Source organism: Artibeus jamaicensis, unplaced genomic scaffold, assembly GCF_021234435.1.
Source record: "Artibeus jamaicensis isolate MK-2021 breed Jamaican fruit bat unplaced genomic scaffold, CSHL_Jam_final contig_65, whole genome shotgun sequence".
NCBI classification, from domain to species: Eukaryota; Metazoa; Chordata; class Mammalia; order Chiroptera; family Phyllostomidae; genus Artibeus; species Artibeus jamaicensis.
The window spans coordinates 1,734,682-1,757,910 of record NW_026521913.1 but is presented as its reverse complement, the minus strand read 5'-3'; the positions used below and the strand labels follow the sequence as shown (position 1 = coordinate 1,757,910).

The 23,229-nt window shown below is 38.4% G+C and overlaps 1 protein-coding gene across 2 annotated transcripts in view; it reads right to left on the bottom strand.

The window, feature by feature from the left end:
- SEC23B (SEC23 homolog B, COPII coat complex component) overlaps positions 1-22,925 on the bottom strand; it is a 38,686-nt gene extending 15,761 nt beyond the window's left edge. Inside the window, exons 1-13 of one of the 2 annotated variants that reach the window (XM_053670938.1) lie at positions 22,825-22,925; positions 20,712-20,946; positions 19,503-19,560; positions 16,121-16,207; positions 14,603-14,839; positions 14,413-14,498; positions 13,214-13,358; positions 12,656-12,814; positions 12,191-12,306; positions 8,765-8,888; positions 7,383-7,463; positions 2,059-2,148; positions 996-1,102 (exon numbers count right to left, since the gene is read on the bottom strand). In XM_053670938.1, coding sequence (XP_053526913.1) covers positions 996-1,102; positions 2,059-2,148; positions 7,383-7,463; positions 8,765-8,888; positions 12,191-12,306; positions 12,656-12,814; positions 13,214-13,358; positions 14,413-14,498; positions 14,603-14,839; positions 16,121-16,207; positions 19,503-19,560; positions 20,712-20,932 — 1,511 coding nt within the window. In that variant the 5' untranslated portion in view covers positions 20,933-20,946; positions 22,825-22,925. The remainder of the gene's footprint in view (positions 1-995; positions 1,103-2,058; positions 2,149-7,382; positions 7,464-8,764; positions 8,889-12,190; positions 12,307-12,655; positions 12,815-13,213; positions 13,359-14,412; positions 14,499-14,602; positions 14,840-16,120; positions 16,208-19,502; positions 19,561-20,711; positions 20,947-22,824) is intronic. The other variant, XM_053670939.1, reaches the window with a different exon arrangement.
- Between the last annotated feature and the right edge of the window lie 304 nt (positions 22,926-23,229).

Sequence of the window (23,229 nt, the reverse complement as noted above, 5' to 3'; positions counted from 1 at the left end):
CAGGCATGAGCATCACACAAAATGATAGAGTTCCTGTACATTATTAAACAAGGAAAAGAAACAGGTTTTACAAAACAGGCAAAGGCTATCACAGAAGATACACGTATAGCCAATAAACACGGAAAGTGCTCAACCCAATGATAAATGAAAAAATACATATAAAAGTGACATATTGCTCTACATTTGAATGTTAAAGATTAACAATATTATTAGTAAGGAGACAGGGTACTCCCCTTACACTACTAATGAAATTACAAATTATCTTCTTAGGAAAGTAGTCTTACAGTATCCAAAATTCCATTTCTATAAAATGACTAGAAAGAAATACTCATGTATACAAATTTATACTCATAAAATATTCCTGTATATTATGTCTTGAATGCAGCACTGCTAGAAGGAAGGTAAGACCTCAAATGGCCCTTACTAAAGGAGTGGTACATCCCATCCACACCATGTGAATGAATGAGAGAGGCTTATTATGTTATTGACATAGAAGATGTCCTTGACACATTGAGGAAAACACAAAATATATTAGTTTAAGAAGTCATGCATGCATATAATATACACATATGGTATATAATGCCATAGAAATGGGACTGTGAAGTTAAATCGCAGCAAATTGCAGCATTTTACTTCTGAGTAACAGCATTTTACTTCTGAGGAGAGTGAGAGAAGAGACCCATTCTTTATATTCATATGTGCTACTTGCATCCTTTACAAGGAGGATGTATTTATGGGTTACTTAACTAATATGTAAAGTAACAAAAAATAATTTTGAATGAACTTATTCCTACTGAGATGATTCCTCTGGGCAAGAGCTAACTGGATTAGCCAACAATGCCTCTTCCTCCTCCTCCTCCTCTGATTGAATGAGTCAATGAGAAATTGGTGAGACACATTTAATGGAATTACAAAGATAAACTAACAGATGTTAAATTGTCTTTCCTAAGGCAAAAATCAATCAGCTCAACAGAAAGGAAACTGGGGATGCTCACTTTCGGGCAATGGTGGTCACACGGATGCGTCTCTGGGTGCTGGAATGCTGATACTGTGTAACAAACTGGATGGCGCCTCGGCCTCCTTGGGGAATCGGGGCGTTGTGCTGCAGGGCGAGAGGCCATACATACGCTGCATCACTGTTACAGGCATGAGTCAAATAAAACAGAGCACAGTGTGCTCTTCCTGAAATGGCTGACATGGTGGTTCTTGAATTCTGAATGGTATACTTAAGATCTATACATTGTACTGTGTAATGACTTTCACTTCACAAAAGAAAAACCTCAAATAAATACTGACATGAAGTTAATGGTATTCATGCTGGAGTATTTGGGATGAAACAAACTGATGACTGCAATTTGCTTGAAATGTATCAAAAATAAGGGATTAACAAACGGATATGAAACAAAGCAAATGCGGTAAAGGTTAATTATGGAATGTACATAGTGGAATTATGGAATTATGGACTGTATGGGTGTTCTCTATACATTTCTTATAATTTTTCTGTATGTTTACATTTTTTAAATTAAACATTGGGGCCCTGTTGGTGTGGCTCAATGGATTGAGCACCAGCCTGTGAACTGAAAGATTGCTGGTTCAATTCCCAATCAGGGCATATGCCTGGGCTACAGGCCAGGTCCCTGGTTAGGGGAGTGCGAGAGGCAACGAATTGATGTTTCTCTCACACAGTGATGTTTCTCTCTCTCTTGCTCCCTCCCTTCCCCTCTCTCTAAAAATAAATAAATAAAATCTAAAATCATACACTGGGGAAAAAATTAACTCACTCAAAATTCGTTATATTGGTGGAAAAAGCCATTACTCTTCTAAAAACCTTATCGGTTCAACAATAAAGGAAGGAAAGCAGCTTGCTTTTTAACTCTGACCAAACCCTGGAGGGAATTAAAAAGGCCATGCCAGACTGGTCAAAGGCCAAACATAAGCTCAAAGCAGCATCTATTTATGGGGAAAGAAAGCATCTATAAGCTCAAAGGCCACCAGTCTTGTAATAAATCAGAAAACAGAACACTGAGACATAAATATTCATGAAGAAATCCAACTTACCTGATTAACTACCTCAAAGTAGATGCCAAGTGTGGTTGTAGGATCCAGGCCACAGATTTTCCACTGACTTGTACCACCGACACCAAGCTCCTAGGGGTGAGAACAGGAATTGAAACAAAACAAAAAAGCTACTCCTGCTGCTAAGTGCTGATAAAAAAGACAGATGCTGAGGAGAGGATTATCTCACTCCACATGAAAATTTAACTGAAAAAAAAACAAAACAAAACAATGATGGATTAGAATATGGTTAATATTTACATTTATAGTACTTTAAAAGCTTTTTATATTGGTATTCTGATCAACTTCCATTATATCACCTGTAAATTTACATGTACAAACACACATACATATACATATGGTACCTAACACTGAAGTTAAATGAAAGAATCACAGTTTGGGAAAAAGTAAATAGTAGAAAAGAAAAAAGATTATCTGCTTAGCTTGAAAGTTTTATGTATGCCTTTTATCATTATTAGAACAAGAAATAGTTATAAAGTGTTAGCTATTAATTTTTAATCTAATTCCTTTATGTAAAACCTACATATAAATTATTGGTAAGACAATTGAGAATTCAGTGATATGAAGGCTGCTTTTTATTGACTAATTGAATGGTTGCCAGAGATAAACATGAGGTTCACTAAAATGTGAAGAGTATCACTATTTTATGCATGCCATCTAGAAGGGCTACAGATATCAAAAATACCTATATTCACCTACTGAGATCACTAGACTCTGAAACATACATTCTATCATTCTAGAGATAGCAAGTATTACACATTTTAACACACCTCATCAAAATGAGGCATACTGAGTTAAAATGTGATTATGAACTAAGAGTCTTGATATTTTTTTTCCTTACAAAAAAAAATGTAGTAAGTATTTCTCTCAACTAAGCTATCCTAGTTTGTGAAAAGCCAGGAAGCCCAGGTTATAGAGAGCTTTGAGGTACTAGTATTTGAAGTTGCTAGTTCAAGGGCAAATTCATGAGGTTTGGAAAGGGAAGAGCAAATGTGTAAAGGATGACAGAAATTGAAGCATCTGAGGCATAGATTTCTGAGTCCCCATAGATAAGGCCACTTTTTGGGTAACTTGCTATTGAAGAAACAAAACTGGGAAGAGCCAATATTTAGTCAAAAAAATGAGGGTGGAGTTCACAGAGATTAGAACACAGCTAAAAGGCTGTCAAAAAAAATGTGTCACATGAGGTTTGAGGTCCTGGGTTGACAGGCAAACCCCAGGGCACTCAGCTTCATTCAGAGGTTCTCCCCAGCTGAACTGAATTTTAATATGCTTCCACTTTTGCAGCCCTGCATGAGCTTTTCAAGATACTCACTCCTCACATGAAGCCCCTCCCTGTACATCCCTCTCCTTTGTCTGTGAGATGCCTGGGAGACCTCAAGCCCCTCAGGGCTCTTCCCACCCTGTATTAAGTACCTTCTTCCTCCTGTGATTTGGGCTGTAATTTCCTCCACCAAATCTTGTATCTTTTTCAGGGGATTCATAGGATCCAACAGCATTATTAAATTTCTATATCTCTTTCCTGTTATTTCTAGAGGTCTGGGGTGGAGTTAAAGGCTTGTGCATATAATTAGTTCACTATCTTTATTCAATATTGACCCCTCTGCTTTCTACTTCATAAAAATTCCTCAAGTGTTCTGGTCCCTCAATGGCATGGTTTCTTAATTTCCAACGTGTTGAGTTTCATGACACTGTAAATATATCTTTGCTGTCATTCCAGTAGGTTATTGAGTATACATTCAGTCTGCCATCACAAATGGAAGATTTCTAAACTGACCCTGGACTCTGGTAGAAGGAGGGTGGACTATAGTCAATTAAGGAGAGACTAGTTGTGTGGCTCTGGAGAGAGAGCTGAAGGGACAGCCAGGAGGATCCCTCTGCTTAGTCCCTCCCCATACCGCAGACCCCATCTTTCTTGCATAGAGCACTCCCCCCTCCATATTACTTCTGTGTTACTCTGAATCCACCCAAACTGCACACTGTCAGCTGAGTAGAGCTGAGGTCAGTCTGGTCTCTCTATAAAGCCATGTCAAGAGCCTATGTACCTAGCCACAGAAGTAGCAATTTCAAGGAGATAATGGTTAGAGGAGAAAGGGAAAAGTCTTAAGTGAATTACAGAGCAGCTCTAAGGTACAAAGTGGGGAGAACAAAGACTGTTTCATCAGTGTTAGCAAAGCAAGACTCAGATGGATGGATCTATGGGTATTAACCTTCCCTTTCAGTGGCCTTTTCTAAAAGCAGCAGGTAACATCTACTGAAAGAGCCATACCCAGGAAAAATGGCAAAGAAGTAAAAGAAGATGGCATGCCTTTCTTGCCTTACTAACCCATTCTCCCACATCTCTCCAAAACTATCAACTCAATTCTTTATATGTGAAATTTCTTAAAGTTTCGAATGAGAAGATCAATGGGTTTAGAGTATGTCACCCCAAAATATCCAATATAAGAATTATTTTGAGCTGAAGGAAATTTAAAAAAAAACAACAAAACTGATACAAGAGAAACTCTCTGCCCTCCCCTCTCTACCAGGAAGGACAGAATTGATTTTTCATCACCAAAGACAACAGCAGATGCTTATTAGCCCAGAAATGGCACACAGGAATCTACAGAACAAACTTTGCTAAAAAATAATATATTACCTTCCATTAGTTTCCTCCACATTTGACACCCTAGAAGCTCAAAGTGCCATTCCTCTGTCTTCTCACTATTCCACAAATTTATTGTTCTTTTGAGAAGACACTATATAATCCCAAGTTCTAACCAACCCTTTGAGTTACCCATCACTGAGTATGTATGGGATGTATATATGTGTGGTATACACATTAATAAACTTGTTTTTCTCTTGTTAATCTGTCTTCTGCCAGTCTAATTTGCAGAGCCTCAGCCAATGAAACTAAGACAGGTAGAGAAAAATACTTTTTTTCTCCCCTATATCTCCACGGCCCAGCATGGCCACAAACTCTGCAGAGGTGCAAAGGTACACTTTCTCAGTAATACACCAACTCCTTATGTAAGCATTTACCCTGCCTTTATCAGAGGAACTATATAAAGGTGGATTTAGGAAATTACCATTTTTTAATCTCCAATGAAATACACTGATTCAAGTAAGGATAATCAGTAGACACTAAAACCAATAGGTGGAAGGCTATTGGCAAAAAAAGATATTCATATTGTGCTACAATCTCAACTAATGTCTTGCTAATCGCAAAGGGAAAAAACGTGCCCTTATCATGGAAAGCGTGGAACAGTCATCACTTTCACTCCACATAGCTCCACTAACACAGGATGACAGGACTAAGTGTCTCCTGATGAAACACAGCGCAAAGTATATAGATCACTCAGCAAGTATGCCAGACTAACAGGTTTAGCCTAAATCTAAGCACACTTTCAAATCTAACATCAACTTTATAGAAATTGCAGGAAGGAAAGAAACATCCTAAATACCACAAGGAAACAATCAGACACAATGAGAATGTGAGATTCTCTATTATAGAAAACACCTGGAACTGTCTCTTCAAGAAATCAACATTATTAAACAAAACAAAAAAAAAATAAAAAAAAAACAAGCCAAAAAAACCCACAAAAACTCAAAATACCTAAACAATAGGAATACCATTCTAGATTTTAAAAAGACTAAGGATAAGTAACACCAAATGCAATGCTGGTTAGAGGACACAAAACAGCTACAAAGAGCATCTGAGGGAAAATTAAGGAAAAACTATGGGCTAGATACTCAGGAATTGTTTTCTTAATTTTGATAATAATGTGGTAGACATCCTTATTTTTGAAGATGCATATTGAAGCACTGAAAGACTAAGTATCATGATGTCTGCACCTTGTTTTCAAAGGTTCTGAAAAAAAAGATTATAAAGCAAATATGGCATAGGTGATATTCAGATAAAGCACATGTGGCAAAATAAAATGACAAAGCAATTATGACAAAAAGTTAACAATTACTGACTCTAAATGGTTATTCCAGTGGGTATACTGAAATTCATTATACTTTTCCTTAAACTTCTCTCTAGGTCTGAAATTGTATCTTCTTCTTTTTTGCATTCTCCATTCCCCCATCCAAAAATTTCATGGCTAATGTCTACTGGATCCTAGAACAGCTAATGAGATTGTACTAATTCATAAAATTATTTTCCTAAACTACTTTAGGAAATCTTCACCAGGCAGATTTTAAGGTTATGAAAATATTTGGATTATGCGGCCTTCCAAAGCCCTGAAAGGAAATAGGGGTACAAGTCTCTTAGTACACTGGGATAATGAATTACTCATCAAATGAGCTTTGGGGCAGCAACCTGCCTCACACAGGGGACAACAGAAATATTCTCTCAAATTACCTTACCTCTCATTTCCACAAAAGTTTTATCAAAGTAGTCACTAAGTGAATGCTCATTGTTGATGAAGACCCAAGATAAAATGTATGGGTGGGCTTCCATGGTACCAGACATTGTTCTGAGTACTTTACTTGAACTAATTCATTTAATCCTTCTAAGAGTATAAAGTACGGTACTCATATTATCTCCTCCCAGAAAAAAACCTGGACACCCAGACTGATTAAGTGCCCTGTCCAGGCCCACAGGGCTAGCAGTGCACTGAATCCACATCTGACCCCATAATCCACCCTCTGGTTAAAGTGGACACTTAGGGAAAGACGTGGCTGTGAGAGCCATGAGCCAGCCAGAACAGGTCTCATTAGACCCAATGGTTTGTCTCTGGGTAACTAAAGTATAATTAGAGAAAGTGGTCCATCAGCAAAGCCACCTCACCCTCTACTGGTAGCTTTGTTCATATAAACACACACATACACACACACTCAAAATGTGTTATCCAAGGAACACAGATGTCTGCATATACAACAGTCGTTCACTGCCTGACCAATTCAAAATGAGCTGTAAGAAGTAAAACAAAGGTATCATCCTAAAGGCAACAAGCACATACATTTATTCCTGAAGGATTTTGCTGCTTACCTTGTGCTGAGTAGAATGTTTTGTGGCTCAAAGGCACAGCAATCCAAGCATGACTAGTGGGGTCAGGAGGATCTAGTCTCTAGCTCTTTATAAGCTCTAACCCTGAGCAAGATACTCAACCTCTTTGAGCATCAGTTTCCTTGTCTCTGACCCTTTACACAGATGGACAGATGAAAATAAACCACCTCTAAGATTTATGATCATCTTCAGCCCTTCTATCACCACACATCTACAAACAGGTAACACAATGCAAAGTCTTCATGGTCCAACACTTCTAATGGGCTAATCCCAGGGCACAGTAAGTGAGGGTGATGGAGGAATTTTTCCTTACATTTTCTGATACACATGGTCCTTTCACATTCAGAGACACACAAGGACCAATGGCTCCTGCAATCTTCAGTTCCCGAGAGGTCTAAAATAGAATTAAATAAGAGTATAAACTTAAAAATCACTGAGAACCACCCTGCTCTCAAAAAGACCATACATAACCAAAGCCTAGAAGAAAAATGCAGCAACATCACCATTCCACCAAGAGAAAAATCCAGTGTGGATTATGGTATACATTGCTCCTATAAGCTTTTCCAGGGCCACTGTGATCTGATTAAAACTTTAGTAAAAATCCTCCCTTAGAAATTGCATTATCGGGGGAGGCTGGGATGGGAAAAATAGACAAAAAACTGTACTTGAAAAATAACTAAATAAAATTTTTTTAAAAAAAGTGTAAAAAAAAAAGAAATTGCATTATCTTTGTTCCAAAGTTGATGCAGCATTTTCAACTTTCTCAACTTTGAAATTATTGTACCCATAACAATACTTCATTCTTCTCTAATTCCATAGTTATAATTATTTACAATTTCTAATCAGTTAATATACTGTTTTGTGTTGCTCTACAAATACTGAATTCATCAACTCCAACATACTGACAGGGCCAAGAAGCACATTTAGACTTTTTAATTGGAATTCACTTCAACAAAGTCCATCATCTTAAAAAAACAAAGCTAACAAACAAAATAAAATCTTAAACATTTGAAAATGTTTGAAGTTTAACCAAGAAAATTTAATGATCATCTCCAACTCTCAAGGTACTAATTCCAATCATACGTTCCAATCATATGTTCAAGGTACTAATTCCAATAATTGTTGTTTTGTTAAGATCCCAAGTTCTAACCAACCCTTTGAGTTACACATCACTGAGTATGTATGGGATGTATATATGTGTGGTGCACCCATTAATACACATCTGTTTATGGTTTTTCAATGACTAGAGTCAAGTATGTAGGGCTATCTGTCCCCACATGAAAAAACAAAACCGAAACTCACAATCTGCACTGTTTTAGAGCACTTGGGCTATACTTCCAGCAGACACTAAACTTAAACCAATGTTCTGTAAATGCAGCAACACATACCAATGGTTGGGATAATGCTCCACGCTGCATAGCTGACTCTGTGTTCAACCCACCACCCCTTGTAAGGCCTGTTGTCACAGAGCAGAGGAGGGCCCAAACAGAAGCTGGACACACTGGGGAGCCGGAAAACTTGTTTAGAATGTTAACAAATATTCAGGCCATCTCAAGAAGCAAAGTGATAGAATGAGTATACTTTGTTAGAACCTTTTAATATACCTGTGTCTGGAAGGTTGAGGCTTCTACAAGTCCGACTGCTAAATAAGTAAGAACACTATTCTCTCATTGAAGTTTAAACAATTTATTGTACCTTTACTTCTAAAGTAGCACCAAATGCCATTCGGAAATCTCCATTAAAATCTTTACTAAAAATTCTTTGGAATGTCTGCTTGAAAAGAGATGTATTGAAAGAATCTCCCATCACCATGTAGCCTCTAGAAAAGAAAAAAAGCAAACATTTAGGATGCCTGAAAGTCATTCAGATAGATGCCCCCTCAGTATTTACAAACAATAATTTAAAGAGGAAGGAAAAACAAAGAAACCATGTCCATAAAAGTGCTACTGACTAACTTAAATGGAAACAAGTTCAATTTGCACTTAGGAAAGAAACTATTTTTAAAACATTAAAAATTTAGAACACTTTAGAACAGTTCTGTATCTCAGTCACTATGGCAATTATACAAATCTATAGAGATTAACAAAATCTCATAGAACTATACACAAACACAGACAAAAACAAGTGCACGTAAAGACTGGTGAAATCCAAGTGAGTTCTGTAACAGAGCTAACTGTATTGTGCCAGTGTCAATTTCCTAGTTTTGACATTGTACTCTATATTACATAAAATGCTACCACTGAGAGTAGATAGATGAACAGTATGAACAGACTTCTTTGTACTATTTTTACAATCTGTGAAACCACAAATATTTCAAAATAAAAAGTAAAAAAAAAAACCTCCAATCAAAAACCCCACAGGTACAGGTTTCACAGGTCATCTACTGAGAACACATCTTCATCTCTTCTCACACTTCCCTGGTATGGGAAAATACCCAGGCCTGTGGAAAATCCTTTTCAATTTAATCCACTGCCTCCAAACAGTGAATCCCTGGCTTTACATGAATTATTTTTTTCTAGTTTATGAATATCTGTTTTTATCTCTTTTTGAAGTTAGAAAAAAATATTGTTCGAAATATCAGTATTTTATGTACCTGGGGAGGTGAGCAGAGCTTGATGAAGTTATTCATCTAGCCATCATTCATTAAACAGGATCTCAGAACTGGGAAGAATACAAGATTATCTGGTCCAGCTATCTCAGAGACTAACTCCTTCATTGACAGTGAATGCTATTCAGCCCCAAATACCCACCCTCCCCATCTTCCCTACTCATGAGCTCCATGGTTTCCTGGAGTAAAGGACATTTCCTAGCCTGCTTTGCATGTGGCTGTTTGACTCAGCTTTGCCTACTGGAAGTAGCCTTTGTGATTTAAGGAGGAAGGGGTATTCTTCAGGAAGGAACATGTATTTCTTCAACCCTTCCTTCTTTCTGCTATTCCAACATAGCAACAGCCCAGCAACCATCATGAACCACAGCCAGCACACAGAGGAAGGTGGTGGAGCAGCACAGGTGCCTCAGCCCCTGATGATGATGATATCAATATACCTGCCCTGCTGCCTACCTCCAGTGAGAGAGAAAAAGATGTTTGGGGTTTTCTATCACACTCACACAAACCTAACACTAACTCACACCCACCCTCTACCAAAAATCCTGCCGGGGTATCATCCAGATTAGATGCCTCCAGCATCAGGCAGTTAGGCCCTCCAGAAGCAGTCCATTCCATGTTTAGGCAGTGCTGACTGCTAGGAAAGGTCTTCCTTTATACTGAGTGAAATTGTTTCCCAGCAACTTCTACCACTGGTTCTAGTTCTACCCTTTGGTCACATACAGATCTGATTCCTTCTCCACAGAATAGGCCTGCAATTGTTGAATCTAGTTCCCACATCCCATCTGTCTTCAGCATCTTTTCAAACTCCCTTAATCATTCCCCATATGACATAGTTTCAGGTTGTCTCCATCACTCTTACTGCTCCCTTCTGAACATCTCTAGTTCATCTATACACCCCATTTGAACTGAAATGCTCAGAATGAAAGATAGTATAAAAGAGATAAGAACCAAGGAAATCAAGACTATCATCTCCTTTGAAGATAATCAACCCCTATAACACAGTCTAGGATAACCCTGTCTTTGCTAAAAATCATCCCAAACTGTTGGCTCGCTTTCAGTGAGTTATCAACTAAAACCTCTAAATCTTTTTTTGGAAATGTCACTGCTAACACATTTTCCTGGTACTATATTTGTGTAAAAGATGAGGTGACATAATACTAAGTCATTCAGGAGTCAAAGACCTCACTGAAAATCTGATGGAAGTGATGGTTCCTCCCCAGAGAAGACATACACATACACAAAAACTCTGGTGTACAAACTCAGGAATGTTCACAAACACACTAAAATTTTTGTGTGGATGCTCCAGGTCAAAAACTCCTAGAGGGCACTGGTAGGAGTTCACCCTATTAAATGCACTCTCTGATGCAGCCAGTGTCACCTAATATCTGCTGCTCTCTAAGATAGCTTCAGGTAACTTGGGTGCTAGCTTCACTCCTCCCCTCTTTACTCAATGAGGGCCAGCAGCACCACTTGAGAGGTTGTTAAAAAGGACAAATCACAGGCCCAACACAGCTCTACACCAATGCTTTGCAAACTGTTCTGTGCATACAAATCGCCTGGGATCTTATTCAAACGCAGGTTTTGAGTCAGTAGGTCCAGGGTAAAGCTCAAAATGCTGCATTTCCAACAAACTCTCAGGTGGGCTGATGCTGCCTGTGCTCAATCACACTTTGAGTACTACGGGTCCATACCAGTGGTTCTCAAGTTCTGTTCCTCAGTATCATCACATGGGGGAACTTTTAAAATGCTGATGCCCAGGTCAGGTCCCATTAATTAAACCAGAATTTCTGGGGACAAGACCCAAAGCAATTGTAGTTTTGCAAGTCCCCCAGGTGATTCTAATGTGTAGCCACTTTCAGATCAGTGCTATACATTGGTGGTTCCCTCACTGTCATACGTACCAGAATTCCCTGGAGAGCATGTTAAAAGTAACTTCCAAGTTGTACCTCCACAGTTCCTGACTCAGGTCTGAAGTGAGGCCTGAGGATATACATTTCTAATCAGGTCCCAGGAGTCCTGAAGGTTGCTGGCCAGACACCCTGCACTTTGAGAATCATGGCCCTACACTGTGATCTATGCACATGATATGGGCTTAGGCTATAAGTCAGTGCTCAGTAGTAGTAGTAGTCATGAGGAAAGGTCACCAAGTTTTAGGTGGCCTCCTAATTGCTCTAGCATTCAGACCCAATTTTCTGTCCTTTTCACAAGGTTGTGCCTTGCTGAAGGCCACATACTCCATGCTTGCTTGCTTTCCTGCTCTGTATCTGTAACAACTCTGAGAGAGAAATGGAGTTGCCTGATGGCTTGTTTGCAGTGAAACCTTGAGCCCCCCTATTCACCACTGTTTCTTCCCCTAAGAGGCCCAAACACCTTCACGGCCACTGAAGCCATAGCCCAGAGCTATCTGAACACTAACCTAAGTCAGCTTTGCCCTTTCCTATCATTGCATCATACATTTCTCTTTCCCTAAAATAAACACTCTCAGGTTTCCCAGGTGTTTGCTGTCAACATACCCAGTAAGATTTGCACAGCATTTCATCTCCAAAAGTCCAGATTGATCAAGGGCACAAGCATAAATATCAATGCAGTGACCATTTGTAGCAGTTCGATTAGCAAGCATTTCATAGTGCTGTGAAAAGAAGTAAACCATCTTTATGAAACAATAACATTATTCACTAGTTATGCCTTACTAAATCAAAGGTATATAATCAAATATAGGAATATGGAGACCGTTTTTTAAAAAATATCCAAATACTTAAAATAGAGTTTTCAATCTCAAAACACTTTTGGCAGTCTTAAGGCCCCTCATTCTAAGTTCTCATAGTTAGGGAATCATTTAACAGCAGCCAAGATCTTCGAGGTCATCTCAACAGCAGCGACTTACTAACCCTGAAGCATGTAGCTGTCCTTCCAGAGCAGCCTAAACCAGCACTTGAGTTACCACCCCTAGGATACAGCCTGTATCCAGGAGCACCTACCTTGGTTGCTTTCTTCATTAAACGTGCATTATCTTTCTCAATATCATGCCAGGAACGAATAGGAACCTTTAATTCATCTCCAACTACCATGCCAGGCCCTTGGGTGGGAGGACCCCCAGTAAACAGCATAATCCTGGCTCCCGTGTTTGGAAAAGTGCCCTAAAACAGTAAAGGCTGGCATTTTAGAAGCAGACAATCCCATCCCAAGTATGTTTCCATTTCCCTAAAAAAGTACAAAGACAAGCTCTTATCAGCTGTACCAAATACTGATACTGCAGAATAACACAGATGACAATGCAGAGAAGCAGCCCGATCTCATCCAACCTGAAGGTTTTGCATACTTTTATTAATTTACTGTGAACATTTCCCATTGCCCTAATTGCTCTGTGTTATAACATTGAGGGCCTCTTCAAGATGGGTAATAATGATTGAAGTACCTTCTAGTAAATTAACAATCAGTTGACTTAGGTTGCAACTGATTTTCACACAAGGCCAATAAACACAACTTCTGAGAGCAAACTTGTGTGGTTTGAGGAGTCCCAGAAAATGCTCAGTTACCTCCAACAAGCCAACAGCAATGGACAGAGCAACACCAGTGGATCGCAAAGGTCTCTTCCCCTGAGTTACAGGCCATGGGTCTCTCTGCAGCTCCCCAAGAAGGTCAGTGAGATTCATGTCAATCTTGTGAACAGGCTGCAGAAACCTGTGTGATTTTGAACAGACACATCAATCCTGGTATAAAAGGGTACTCTGGTCTTCAGCCCTAAGTTACACCTAGTTATTGCTCTTCAAAATAATTACTCAGACTAGAAAAATATGCAATTTTTTTCTTCAAAGTTATCTCTATCTACAAATGCAAAACAATTCAAAGCAATTTATCTATGGGGCATGGAAAAAAACAATTTAGGAACAAATCATAAGGTTCATTATGTGGACAGTCCATCATTCTAAAGATTCACAGCTTGTGTTTCTCTTGAGTCTTGGGAATAATAAAGAGAGAAACACTGATTTTTTTAACAGCATATGAGGCTGTCCCCAGGACATCAGGCAATGCTTTTTATCATGTTTGCTGAATGTTAACCCAGCCCAGTGCAACCCCAGACACAAAAGGGCTGAATGAAGTAAACGCCAGGTTTCGCGTTTGAGGACACCTAACAAAAAGCCTTTTCAGTTTTCCCACTTTTATGTAAGAATCAAAAAGGACAACAACCATGTGTTTAAAAGGAGGGCATGACGGAATATAACGGACTTAAAACCTTTGGCATGATACAATGCTAACAAGAAAAACATTCTTGCCCTGGCTGGTGTAGCTGGTGTAGCTGAGTGTATTGAGCATGGGCCTGCGAACCACACGATCGCGGTTCAATTCCCAGTCAGGGCACATGCCTGAGTTGCACACCAGTTCCCAGCAGGGGACTCACCAGAGGAAACCATATATTGATATTTCTTTCCTTCTCTCCTTCCCTTCCTCTCTAAAGATAAATAAATAAAATCTTTAACAAAAAGATTTTAAAAATATTTTTAAAAAAAAGAAAAACATTCTGACCAAACCTGCCACACGTTTGTGAATGCATATGTAATACAGTTATATATAATACAGAGATACTGATGTGTTAAATATATTACTAACATTAAATATTGGTTAGGCTTAATGCCTTATGTTTTTCTCTAAAAGCTGCAATATTTTTCTTCTCTCACAAGTGGACTACCCTGCATGCCAACTCCTGTACGTGCAACACTAAGTGCTGATACCTCACCTGCTTGAAACAAAAGGGTGCTCCTTTGGTTGAGCAGGTCTTGCTTGTTGCATGGGCATGGCAGGCTTAGTCAGGCCCAGCATATCCTAAAAAAGAACCAAAAAGACTCATTTCCCATAAAAGCAAAAGCAAATAATTAATTTTTAAGAAATACCCTTGCTCCTCCTTGTATACAAGTTAAGGCACAAACCTGTATTTGCTTTGCAGTCAAATCCTTTGTCCCTCGGAACACATAACTTTTGGAGATTCCTTCACAACTGAGTTCATGAACCTGCACCATCCTCCCAAATGTGATCAAACCCACCAGAGCATCTGGAGGAAGGAGACTCAAGGACATTTGTAGAGATTCTTTGAGTGCTTGAAGATCATCTTCTTCTAGGCACGTGTCGACCACATAGAGGAATATTAGAGGGGACTGTGGACCTCGCTGTATGCAAAGAAAAACAATATAATAATGTACGAAGACATATATAGCTCTTTTTAAGATAAGATATAACAATATAATAATATACAAAGACATATATAGCTCTTTTACACATAAGATATGTAAATAACAAGTCTTCCTCTATATTTACTATAAGGGAATATGAACATCTAAACAAACATCATTAAATGACAGGTCTATTTAAAAATGAAGAGAAAAAAATTATTTGAATCTAACAATTTATTCCACATCTCTGAACGCCTTCTAAGTGCCAGAGATTATTCCAGATCCTGGGATACATCAATGAACCAAAAGAACAAAGATGCCTGCCAGCCTCAAGGAGATAATTTTCTGGAATGAAAAAGCTAAAGAAGATTTCAAGTGCCAGGAGTGAAGATAAGGGGCAGGTTCTACTATTAAATGGTAGGTCAGGCAGCCTCATTAAAAAAAGTAACAGTTGAGAAAAACCTAGAGGAGAGGGAGGGAGTAATACAGGGAGAATAGCAAGAGTCCAGCTGAGGAAAAGCAAGAGCACGGCCCACAGGCAGGAGTATTACTGGCATGCTTGTTCCTGGCATCTTTGACACAAGTCAAGGAGGCCCGTCTGGCTGAATGAGGACACTAGCAAAAACTGAGGTCAGAGTGGTAACACAGAGCTGGCTTTAAAAACTGTTTCCTGGCTCTAGATAAAAAAGGAGTCATTTTCGCCACTGGAGATTTCTAAAGAAGCAACGTGATGTTTTTAGAGTTCCTCTGGCTGCTGAGTTAAGAATAAAATACAAGTGGGCAAGGGTAAAACTAGGAAGAAGAGTTAAGAGACTGCCCCAATAATTCAAGTGAGAGGTGGTGGCTGGCCCAGGATAGGAGAAGTGGGGAGAAAAAAGTGGATGGATTCTATTAAATTCTGAATATAAACCCAATGGGATTTCCTAATGGACTAGATATGGGATGAATGAGTGAGTGAGAGGGAGAGAGAGAGGTAGATTCAGGGATGAACCTACAGTTTTTAAGCTGAACAACGAAAAGATGGAGTGTCATTAAGTGAAATGGAGAAGGCTGTAAGAGACAGGATTTGAGTTTATTCATGTTATTTTTTTTTACAGTCTTCTCCCAAGACCTGAAAACAATGCCAGAAAGTGCACATGCTTCATAAAGGAATTTTTAGGATCTTGCTACCCTCACAGCTTTAACTCCCTCAGACATGTGAAGAGAACAGAAGATACAGCATTTCTAGAGAATCTCAATATTTAACAGCGCTTATTAGACGTGTGGCAAACAAGTTACCTGTATCACATACTCAATTGTAGAAAACTGGGGCATCAATTCAGCAGGCTGATTCACCTCAGATATGCCTGTATACGCTGGAGGAAACTAAAGAGAACAAAACAAAGTCATGTTTTATTAGGTTTGAAAACTTTGTCTATCTTTTATATTCCCCTTATAAAAGTTAATTATAACATATTAATTTTAAAAAGACAAAAAGTCACTAACATACAAAAACCTGAACTTAAAATCTATACCTATGCCTTTTATTTATATCATGTTCTTTTTTTAAAAAAGCATTTCATTAATTTAGTTTTAGAGAGAGGGGAAAGAGAAAGGGAAACATAGATCAGCTGCCTCTCACCCATGCCCAGTCAGGGACCAAACCTGCAACCCAGGCATGTGCCCTGACCAGGAACTGAACCGCTGGCCCTCTACTTTGTAGAATAGCACCTGACTGAGTCACACCAGTCATGGCTCATGTTACAACTTTTTTAAATGTAGTTTTAGATTACGCTGTAACTTTTAAATGATTTTAAAAATGCACTATTAAAAACCATTTCTTACGTGTTGTTCTGCAAACTAAGGGGAGATAGTTTGGCTGTCTCATCAAGTCAAAGAATAAATAGTTATTTTGTAGAAGAATAAAGGTTTTATTTGGATTTATTATTTAAGTTGTTATCAATAAAGTTAATACATGTTCACTGTAGAAAAATTGGCAAGTACAGGAAAATACAAGAAAACAGAAAGAAAAATCCCTCACAATCCTATCATCTTGAGGCATTCACTATCAATATCTTGGCATTTTTCCTTTCAGACTTTTTCCTACTTAACACACAGCTGAGGTTGTTCTATACATACAGTCTTGCAACCTGCTTTTTGTCCTTAACATGTCACAGGCATTTTCTTTTGTTTTTAGAACTCCCTGCAAATATTTTTAATTCATAGCTTGTCAGTTGAACATTTTCCCAATTTTTATTGTTGTAAAACACATACAAATTTCACCATCTTAACCTTTTTTCGGTGTACAGTTCAGAGATCTTAAATACATTCATAATGTTGTACAACTGTCTGCACTGTCCAGCTTCAGAACTCTTTTCAACTTAAAAACTGAGACGTAACTCCCATTATTCCCTCCTCCCAGCCCCTGGCAACTGCAGTTCTTCTTTCTGACTCTATGAATTTGACTACTCCAAGTGCCTCATCAAAGTGGAATCATATAGTATTTGTCTGTTTGTAACTGGTTTATTTTATTCAGGATAACGTTCTCAAGGTTCACCCAAGCTCTAGCACATGTCGGAATTTCCATTTTTAGGCTGAATAGTCCATTGTATGTGTTATACCACATTTTGTTTATCCATTCATCTGTCAATGGATACTTGGGTTGCTTCTATGTTTTAGCTATTGTGAATAATGCTGCAATGAACATAGTGTACAAGTACCTCTTCAAGACCTTACTTTCAGTTCTTTTGGGTATATACCCAGAAGTAGAAATGCTGGATCATTTGGTACACATCACTAATAATTAGATGCTGAACATCTTTTCATGTGCTCACTGGTCATCTGTTTATCTTCTTTAAAGAATAGTTCTTTACCCATTTTTAATTAGGTTGATTCTATTTGTTGCTGAGTATTAGGAATTCACTATATATTCTTAATACTAATCCCTTGTTAGATATATGATTTGCAAGTATTTTCACCCATTCTGTGGGTCTCCTTTTTACTGTTTATAGTCTTTTCATACCTTAGAATTTCACAATAAATTACATAAAACACAGATATCAATTCTGAGTGTAGTAAGAGGTAGAAATGTTTAAGATTTGTATATACTTCTGAATCTCTCATAAAGATAATTCATGAATGTTATCTGCTTATAGTTTCCAAGCCTATAGTCAGTCATCAACAGTACATTATTCTTTTCATCACTGGACTTACTGTTGCTATATCTGAGTATAAGACTGTTAATTATAATTATGATCAAATATATGAATAAATAAATGCATGTTATCAATATCTTCAGATCTGCTAGACCACTGTAAATTATATTTGGCACAAATTTTTTCTAACAGCTTTATTGAGGTATAGCTTATATACCACAAATTTCCCCCATTTGAATTTACAATTCAATGACTTTTAATAAATGTACCATATTTTTAGGACTAAAAGACGCACTGGACCATAAGATACACCTAGTCTTTAGAGGAGAAAAATAGGAAAAAAATTTTCAACGCAAAAAAATGTGGTAAAATATTTAATAACCTCTGACCCCACTCCACCACCACCCACCCCTCCCCCCCACCACCACAGCAAGCCAGGTAAGCTACATTCTGACTATAAGACACACACACCTCTTTCCTCTCAAATTTGGGGGTGGAAAAGTGCATCCTACAGTCTGAAAAATATAGTACAACAATCCAATCTAAAGCTGGATTTTTGTGCAATGATCACCACAATCCAGCTTTAGAACATTCCCATCATAGACACATTCATTTTAAAGAGAAGTCTTTCCCTGGCTGGTGTAGCTCAGTGGATTGAGAGTGGGTCTGGGAAACAAAGGGTGGCCAATTTGACTACCAGTCAGGGCAGATGCCAGAGTTGCAGGCCAGGTCCCCAGGATGAGACAAGAGAGAGGCAACACATTAATGTTTCTCTCCCTCTCTTTTTTTTTCCCTTCCCCTCTCTCTGAAAACAAATAAATAAAATCTTTCAAAAAAATAATAATAAGTCTCTCTTGTCATTCGTGAGCTCCTTCTAATTTACTAGTTCAAAATTTTTTAAGCCAAAAGAAGCTCAACACTGATACATCAATTCTAAAAGTTAAAAGATCAGAAAATAAAAATTCAGTAACGTACAGTATCCAATTAGAATAAATTGAAGTCAAATGAAATACAAACAACATATTTGTTTTCTTATGGTAACATACTCACTGCCTATCCAGAACTTAGAAGGGAATTCTATGTCCCCTCTATAGCATATGACAAGGATCCAAATAATAAAACTGAGTCACCATTCAACAGAAAAAGCACAAATGTTCAACATTCAATATCATGCTGAACTAGACACATCATCTTCTTTTAAATTTTTTATTTATTGATTTTAGAGAGAGAGGAAAGGGGGGAAGAGAAAGAGAGAGGGAGAGAGAGAAATGTCAATTTGTTGTTCCACTTATTTATGCATTCACTGGTTGATTCTCGTTATGCTCCTGGACCAGGGATCAAACCCACACACAATCTTGGCACATCTGGACAATGCTCTAACCAACCAAGCTACACAGTCAGGGCCTAGAACTATCATCTTGCATTCAGCAGAAACTGCTGCCTGCCAAGGCACAAATTCAACCTCAATTTTTTTCAGAGTAATATAACTAAAACATAGAAAATACTTCTAAAAATAATTCACATACCTGATTTCTTTGGAAACAGAAATTACAGGCCCAAAGTTTTGCCCGATAATCAACCTGACTGTGAAAAAAAATGACAACTGGGTAACATTTTCATTTTTAAGGTAGAAAGCATTCAAATGTAAGCTTCAAGTTTAGTAAATCACATAGACGTATGTTTCTGTGTGTGTGTATGTGTGGATAAAGGAATGTAAAACATCACTTCAGTTAGAGTGCTGGCTGTTAAGTACAATAAAAACTTCCTTCTAACAGCTGTAAGGAGGAATTAGTAAATCCTTTTTTCTCTTTTCCAATTTCCTAGATAACATTTAAATTTTTATGCTTTACATTAATTATAGATTATTTCCCTTTGCCCTATAATCTTAACATAGTCTTTGTAATTTTTCTAATACCTTTATCATTCAGATACGTGAATCTTCTAAATTTCACACAATTAAAAACATCCCAGACTTTAATCACACTTAGCTCACTTAAAGAAAAGTTGAGCAGCACGGTGAGTTTATATACTTCCCAAAATTGGTTCAAGATACTTTAGTTGCTTTTACCCCTTTCTACATTTAGAAAATTAACAACCAGTGGCTATCATTTTAAAAGAAGGCATCAGTATCTCATACATGGGTACATTAAGTAAAAGCAAGGAAATGAAGCAAATGTTCCCTTTTGTAAAAATTTTATCTTTTAAAGAGTATTTATGAAACTCTTCACCTATTTAAAAATTCTTTCAAATAGTGCCCACATTTAAGAGAAATACCATAGATTACTATCTCTGGGGCAACAAAAATACACTTAACAATAAAATCATTAAAATTTCTTTTGTTACAGCACCATTATACCACGTAAGTATGAGAAAAATGTCTAAAGCTTTTGAATTCTTTTTTGGAAAAACGCTTTAAAACCTTCAGTTGACCCAAATACAAACTAAAAATCAGCCCCCCCAAAAGTGAATTTCCAATCCTTTGCCTCTACCTCCATCTCATTCCCATACATTCTAATTTCATCTGAATGTATTTATCTGAATGTAATGCATTTATTTGAATGTATCTGAATTTTATTAGGCCAGGGAGATTTCAAAAAGCATTAATCAACTGAGAATCTCACCATCTACTAATCTCAAATTTGGTGTTTTGCCCAAATTCCATCACTTATATGAGAATCACAGAAATTTCATAATGTATTGCATTCATCATTTACTTGTTTTTTAAAGATTCATACCAAAGTGGATTGAGAATGGCTTTGCAAGTTGGCCTACTGCAGAGCACAGGTTCATACTGTACAGGGGGGAGGTCTAGGCGTTCTTTCAAAGGAGTCAAGAGACAAGCCAGAGGAACAACCATTCTTGTTGCCTCCAGACGGCTAGAAGGCCACACGTTCCAACTGAAACGCACACCATCCCGTTCTTCATTCTGCTGAATGAACTCCAGATATGTTGCCATAATCTAAAAAAAAACTGAAGATAAAGCTTTAATGTATGAGAAATTCTCAACTTCAATGATTAAAAAATGGTCCCCTAACACTTAGTTTAGAAGAACATATCACTGTAGCATAACAAGATCTCCCTTCCCCCTGATGCCAAAAAGTTGATTAACTTCACAGTTATCATTGACTACTGTTCCTTTCTCAACTCTCCTCTCTAGAACTTAAAAAATAAGTAAATAAAAGGGGAGGGAGGCTTACCATCACTTGATCATCTCTAAGCTTCATTTAAACCTCTTATCATCTCATCATCTCAGCCAAAGTAATTTCAGCTCCTTGCCCAAGGGTTACTCTCAAACCCCGTTTCAGCATCCAGCTACCTTCCTCCCTTCAGTAGGAAGGGCGGATCACCTTCCTTCCTTACTCTACTAAAGTAAACCATAAGTATTACATTCCAAGTTACCTCGTTTTTAGGCCCTTTTTCTCCTCCCTTTGTTACCTATGGAGAAAAGAACTGGACACTGATGTGCAAATCCAATTCATAATAGGAACAGCCACCAAGAAACTATGAGTGAATTTCTATTTGGGATCACCAAAATTTGTTATTATGCTGAGTGACTTCCTCACCAAAACCTCTCTCCTCACCATGGTTGCTTATGTCCATGCCTTAAAAGATTCCAGTAATAAAATAGTCATTTAGACTAACACAAATAACAAACACCAACTCCACTGAATGTTTTATAAATCCTGTTTACATCCTAAAATCTAGGCTAACACCCACTTCAACTACTAGGGTTCAAGGGAACAAGCACCTCAAGAAAAATGGCAGAAAAAAAGCAAATTAAAGAATCCACAATATTATTGGCCTCTAGGGCTCATTTTATGCAGTGTTGTACAATAACTGACTCCATGTTATTATAAGTGCCATACCATAAATGATGTGAACCAATAATCTGTTTAGAAAAACAAATGAATTACTCTACTGCACACAATCTAGCCCACAAAGATTCCGAATGTTTACTCCACCTGAAACTCCACCTAAAGAATGTATTCGTTATTTTTGGCAAAAGCGGGAAACTGAAGCACTGTGTACACAGGAGGCACTTCTGCAACTTCCTGGATGGCAAAGAGATGAAGTTCTAGTATCACAGTTCTCAGCAAGCACCTCCGCAGGCTTCATTAGACTGCTTCCCCCTCTAAACAGTTAGTTAAAAGGTACTGGCTCCATCCAATGTCCTCAAACACATTAAAACCTGCTTTCTCAGTTTCCCACTATGCCTTCCCCTCATGTCTTCTTCTACAGCATGGATTTTTAACTTTGGGCACATAATTCACGGGGGACTTCGGAGGCTCAAAAAATCCTCTGAAATTTATGCGAAATTCTATGCATGAGCGAATATACATTTTTCTAGGAAGATGGGTCCATGGCTTAACCCAAAGTCTCAAAGGGGAACGGTAATTGAAGAAATTAATGGGTGAATGAACAAAAGGACTGAAAAGATCTGCTAAACCAAAAATAAATAAATAAATCAGAACCACTCTTTAACTATCAAAGGATAACTTTTTAGTAAAAAAGAAGCCAAGATTAAACAAAGGTTAAATCCGAGGAAGTCAGAAGAACTGGGTTCTACTTTCAGCTCTATCACGAACCAGACAGAAGTCATTTCTCCTGAAACTCGAGTTCCACAATTGAAAAGGGGGGTCCCTTCCGCACCCCACCACTCTGAGGGATACCGAGTCAGAAGCCGGCCGGCAGCAAGGCCTTCTGAGAAACCGTACTTTTCAGATCATCGAATGCCCGGATTCCTCTGCCCGCCAGTAAAAGGACTCACACCGGGGACAAACCATTCGCCGCCTACAGACTCATTCCCGTACCCTCCGACCTCCAAGCCCGGACGCGATCCCCACTCACCTGGCCGTGGCACTCAGCACCTAAAACTACAGAATCCCTGTGGCGCTGGCTCCTGCAGCCAAGTACAGCTCAGCTATCAGTCGATTGGTTAACGCCCTTATACGTCACACTACAGCACCACCCACGGGCCAATGAAAGAGTATCTGCCCGGTGGACAAACGGAAGCAAGGCAATCGGAATTCGCACCGCCATCTTGGGAAAGGGTAATACAGTCGTGCTTCCTTCTGCAAAACAGTTCATAAAAACACACATTTTTCCCATATTCACCTCCGAACCTTCCCACTGTATAAAACCCTGACGCCTGAAAACCCCGCAACCAGAACGCCTCAGGAGTTCGTTTTGCTCCAACATGACGTCCGCTAGCCTACAGGCGAAGCTCCCTTCATCTCCCTAGTTACTGGGAAG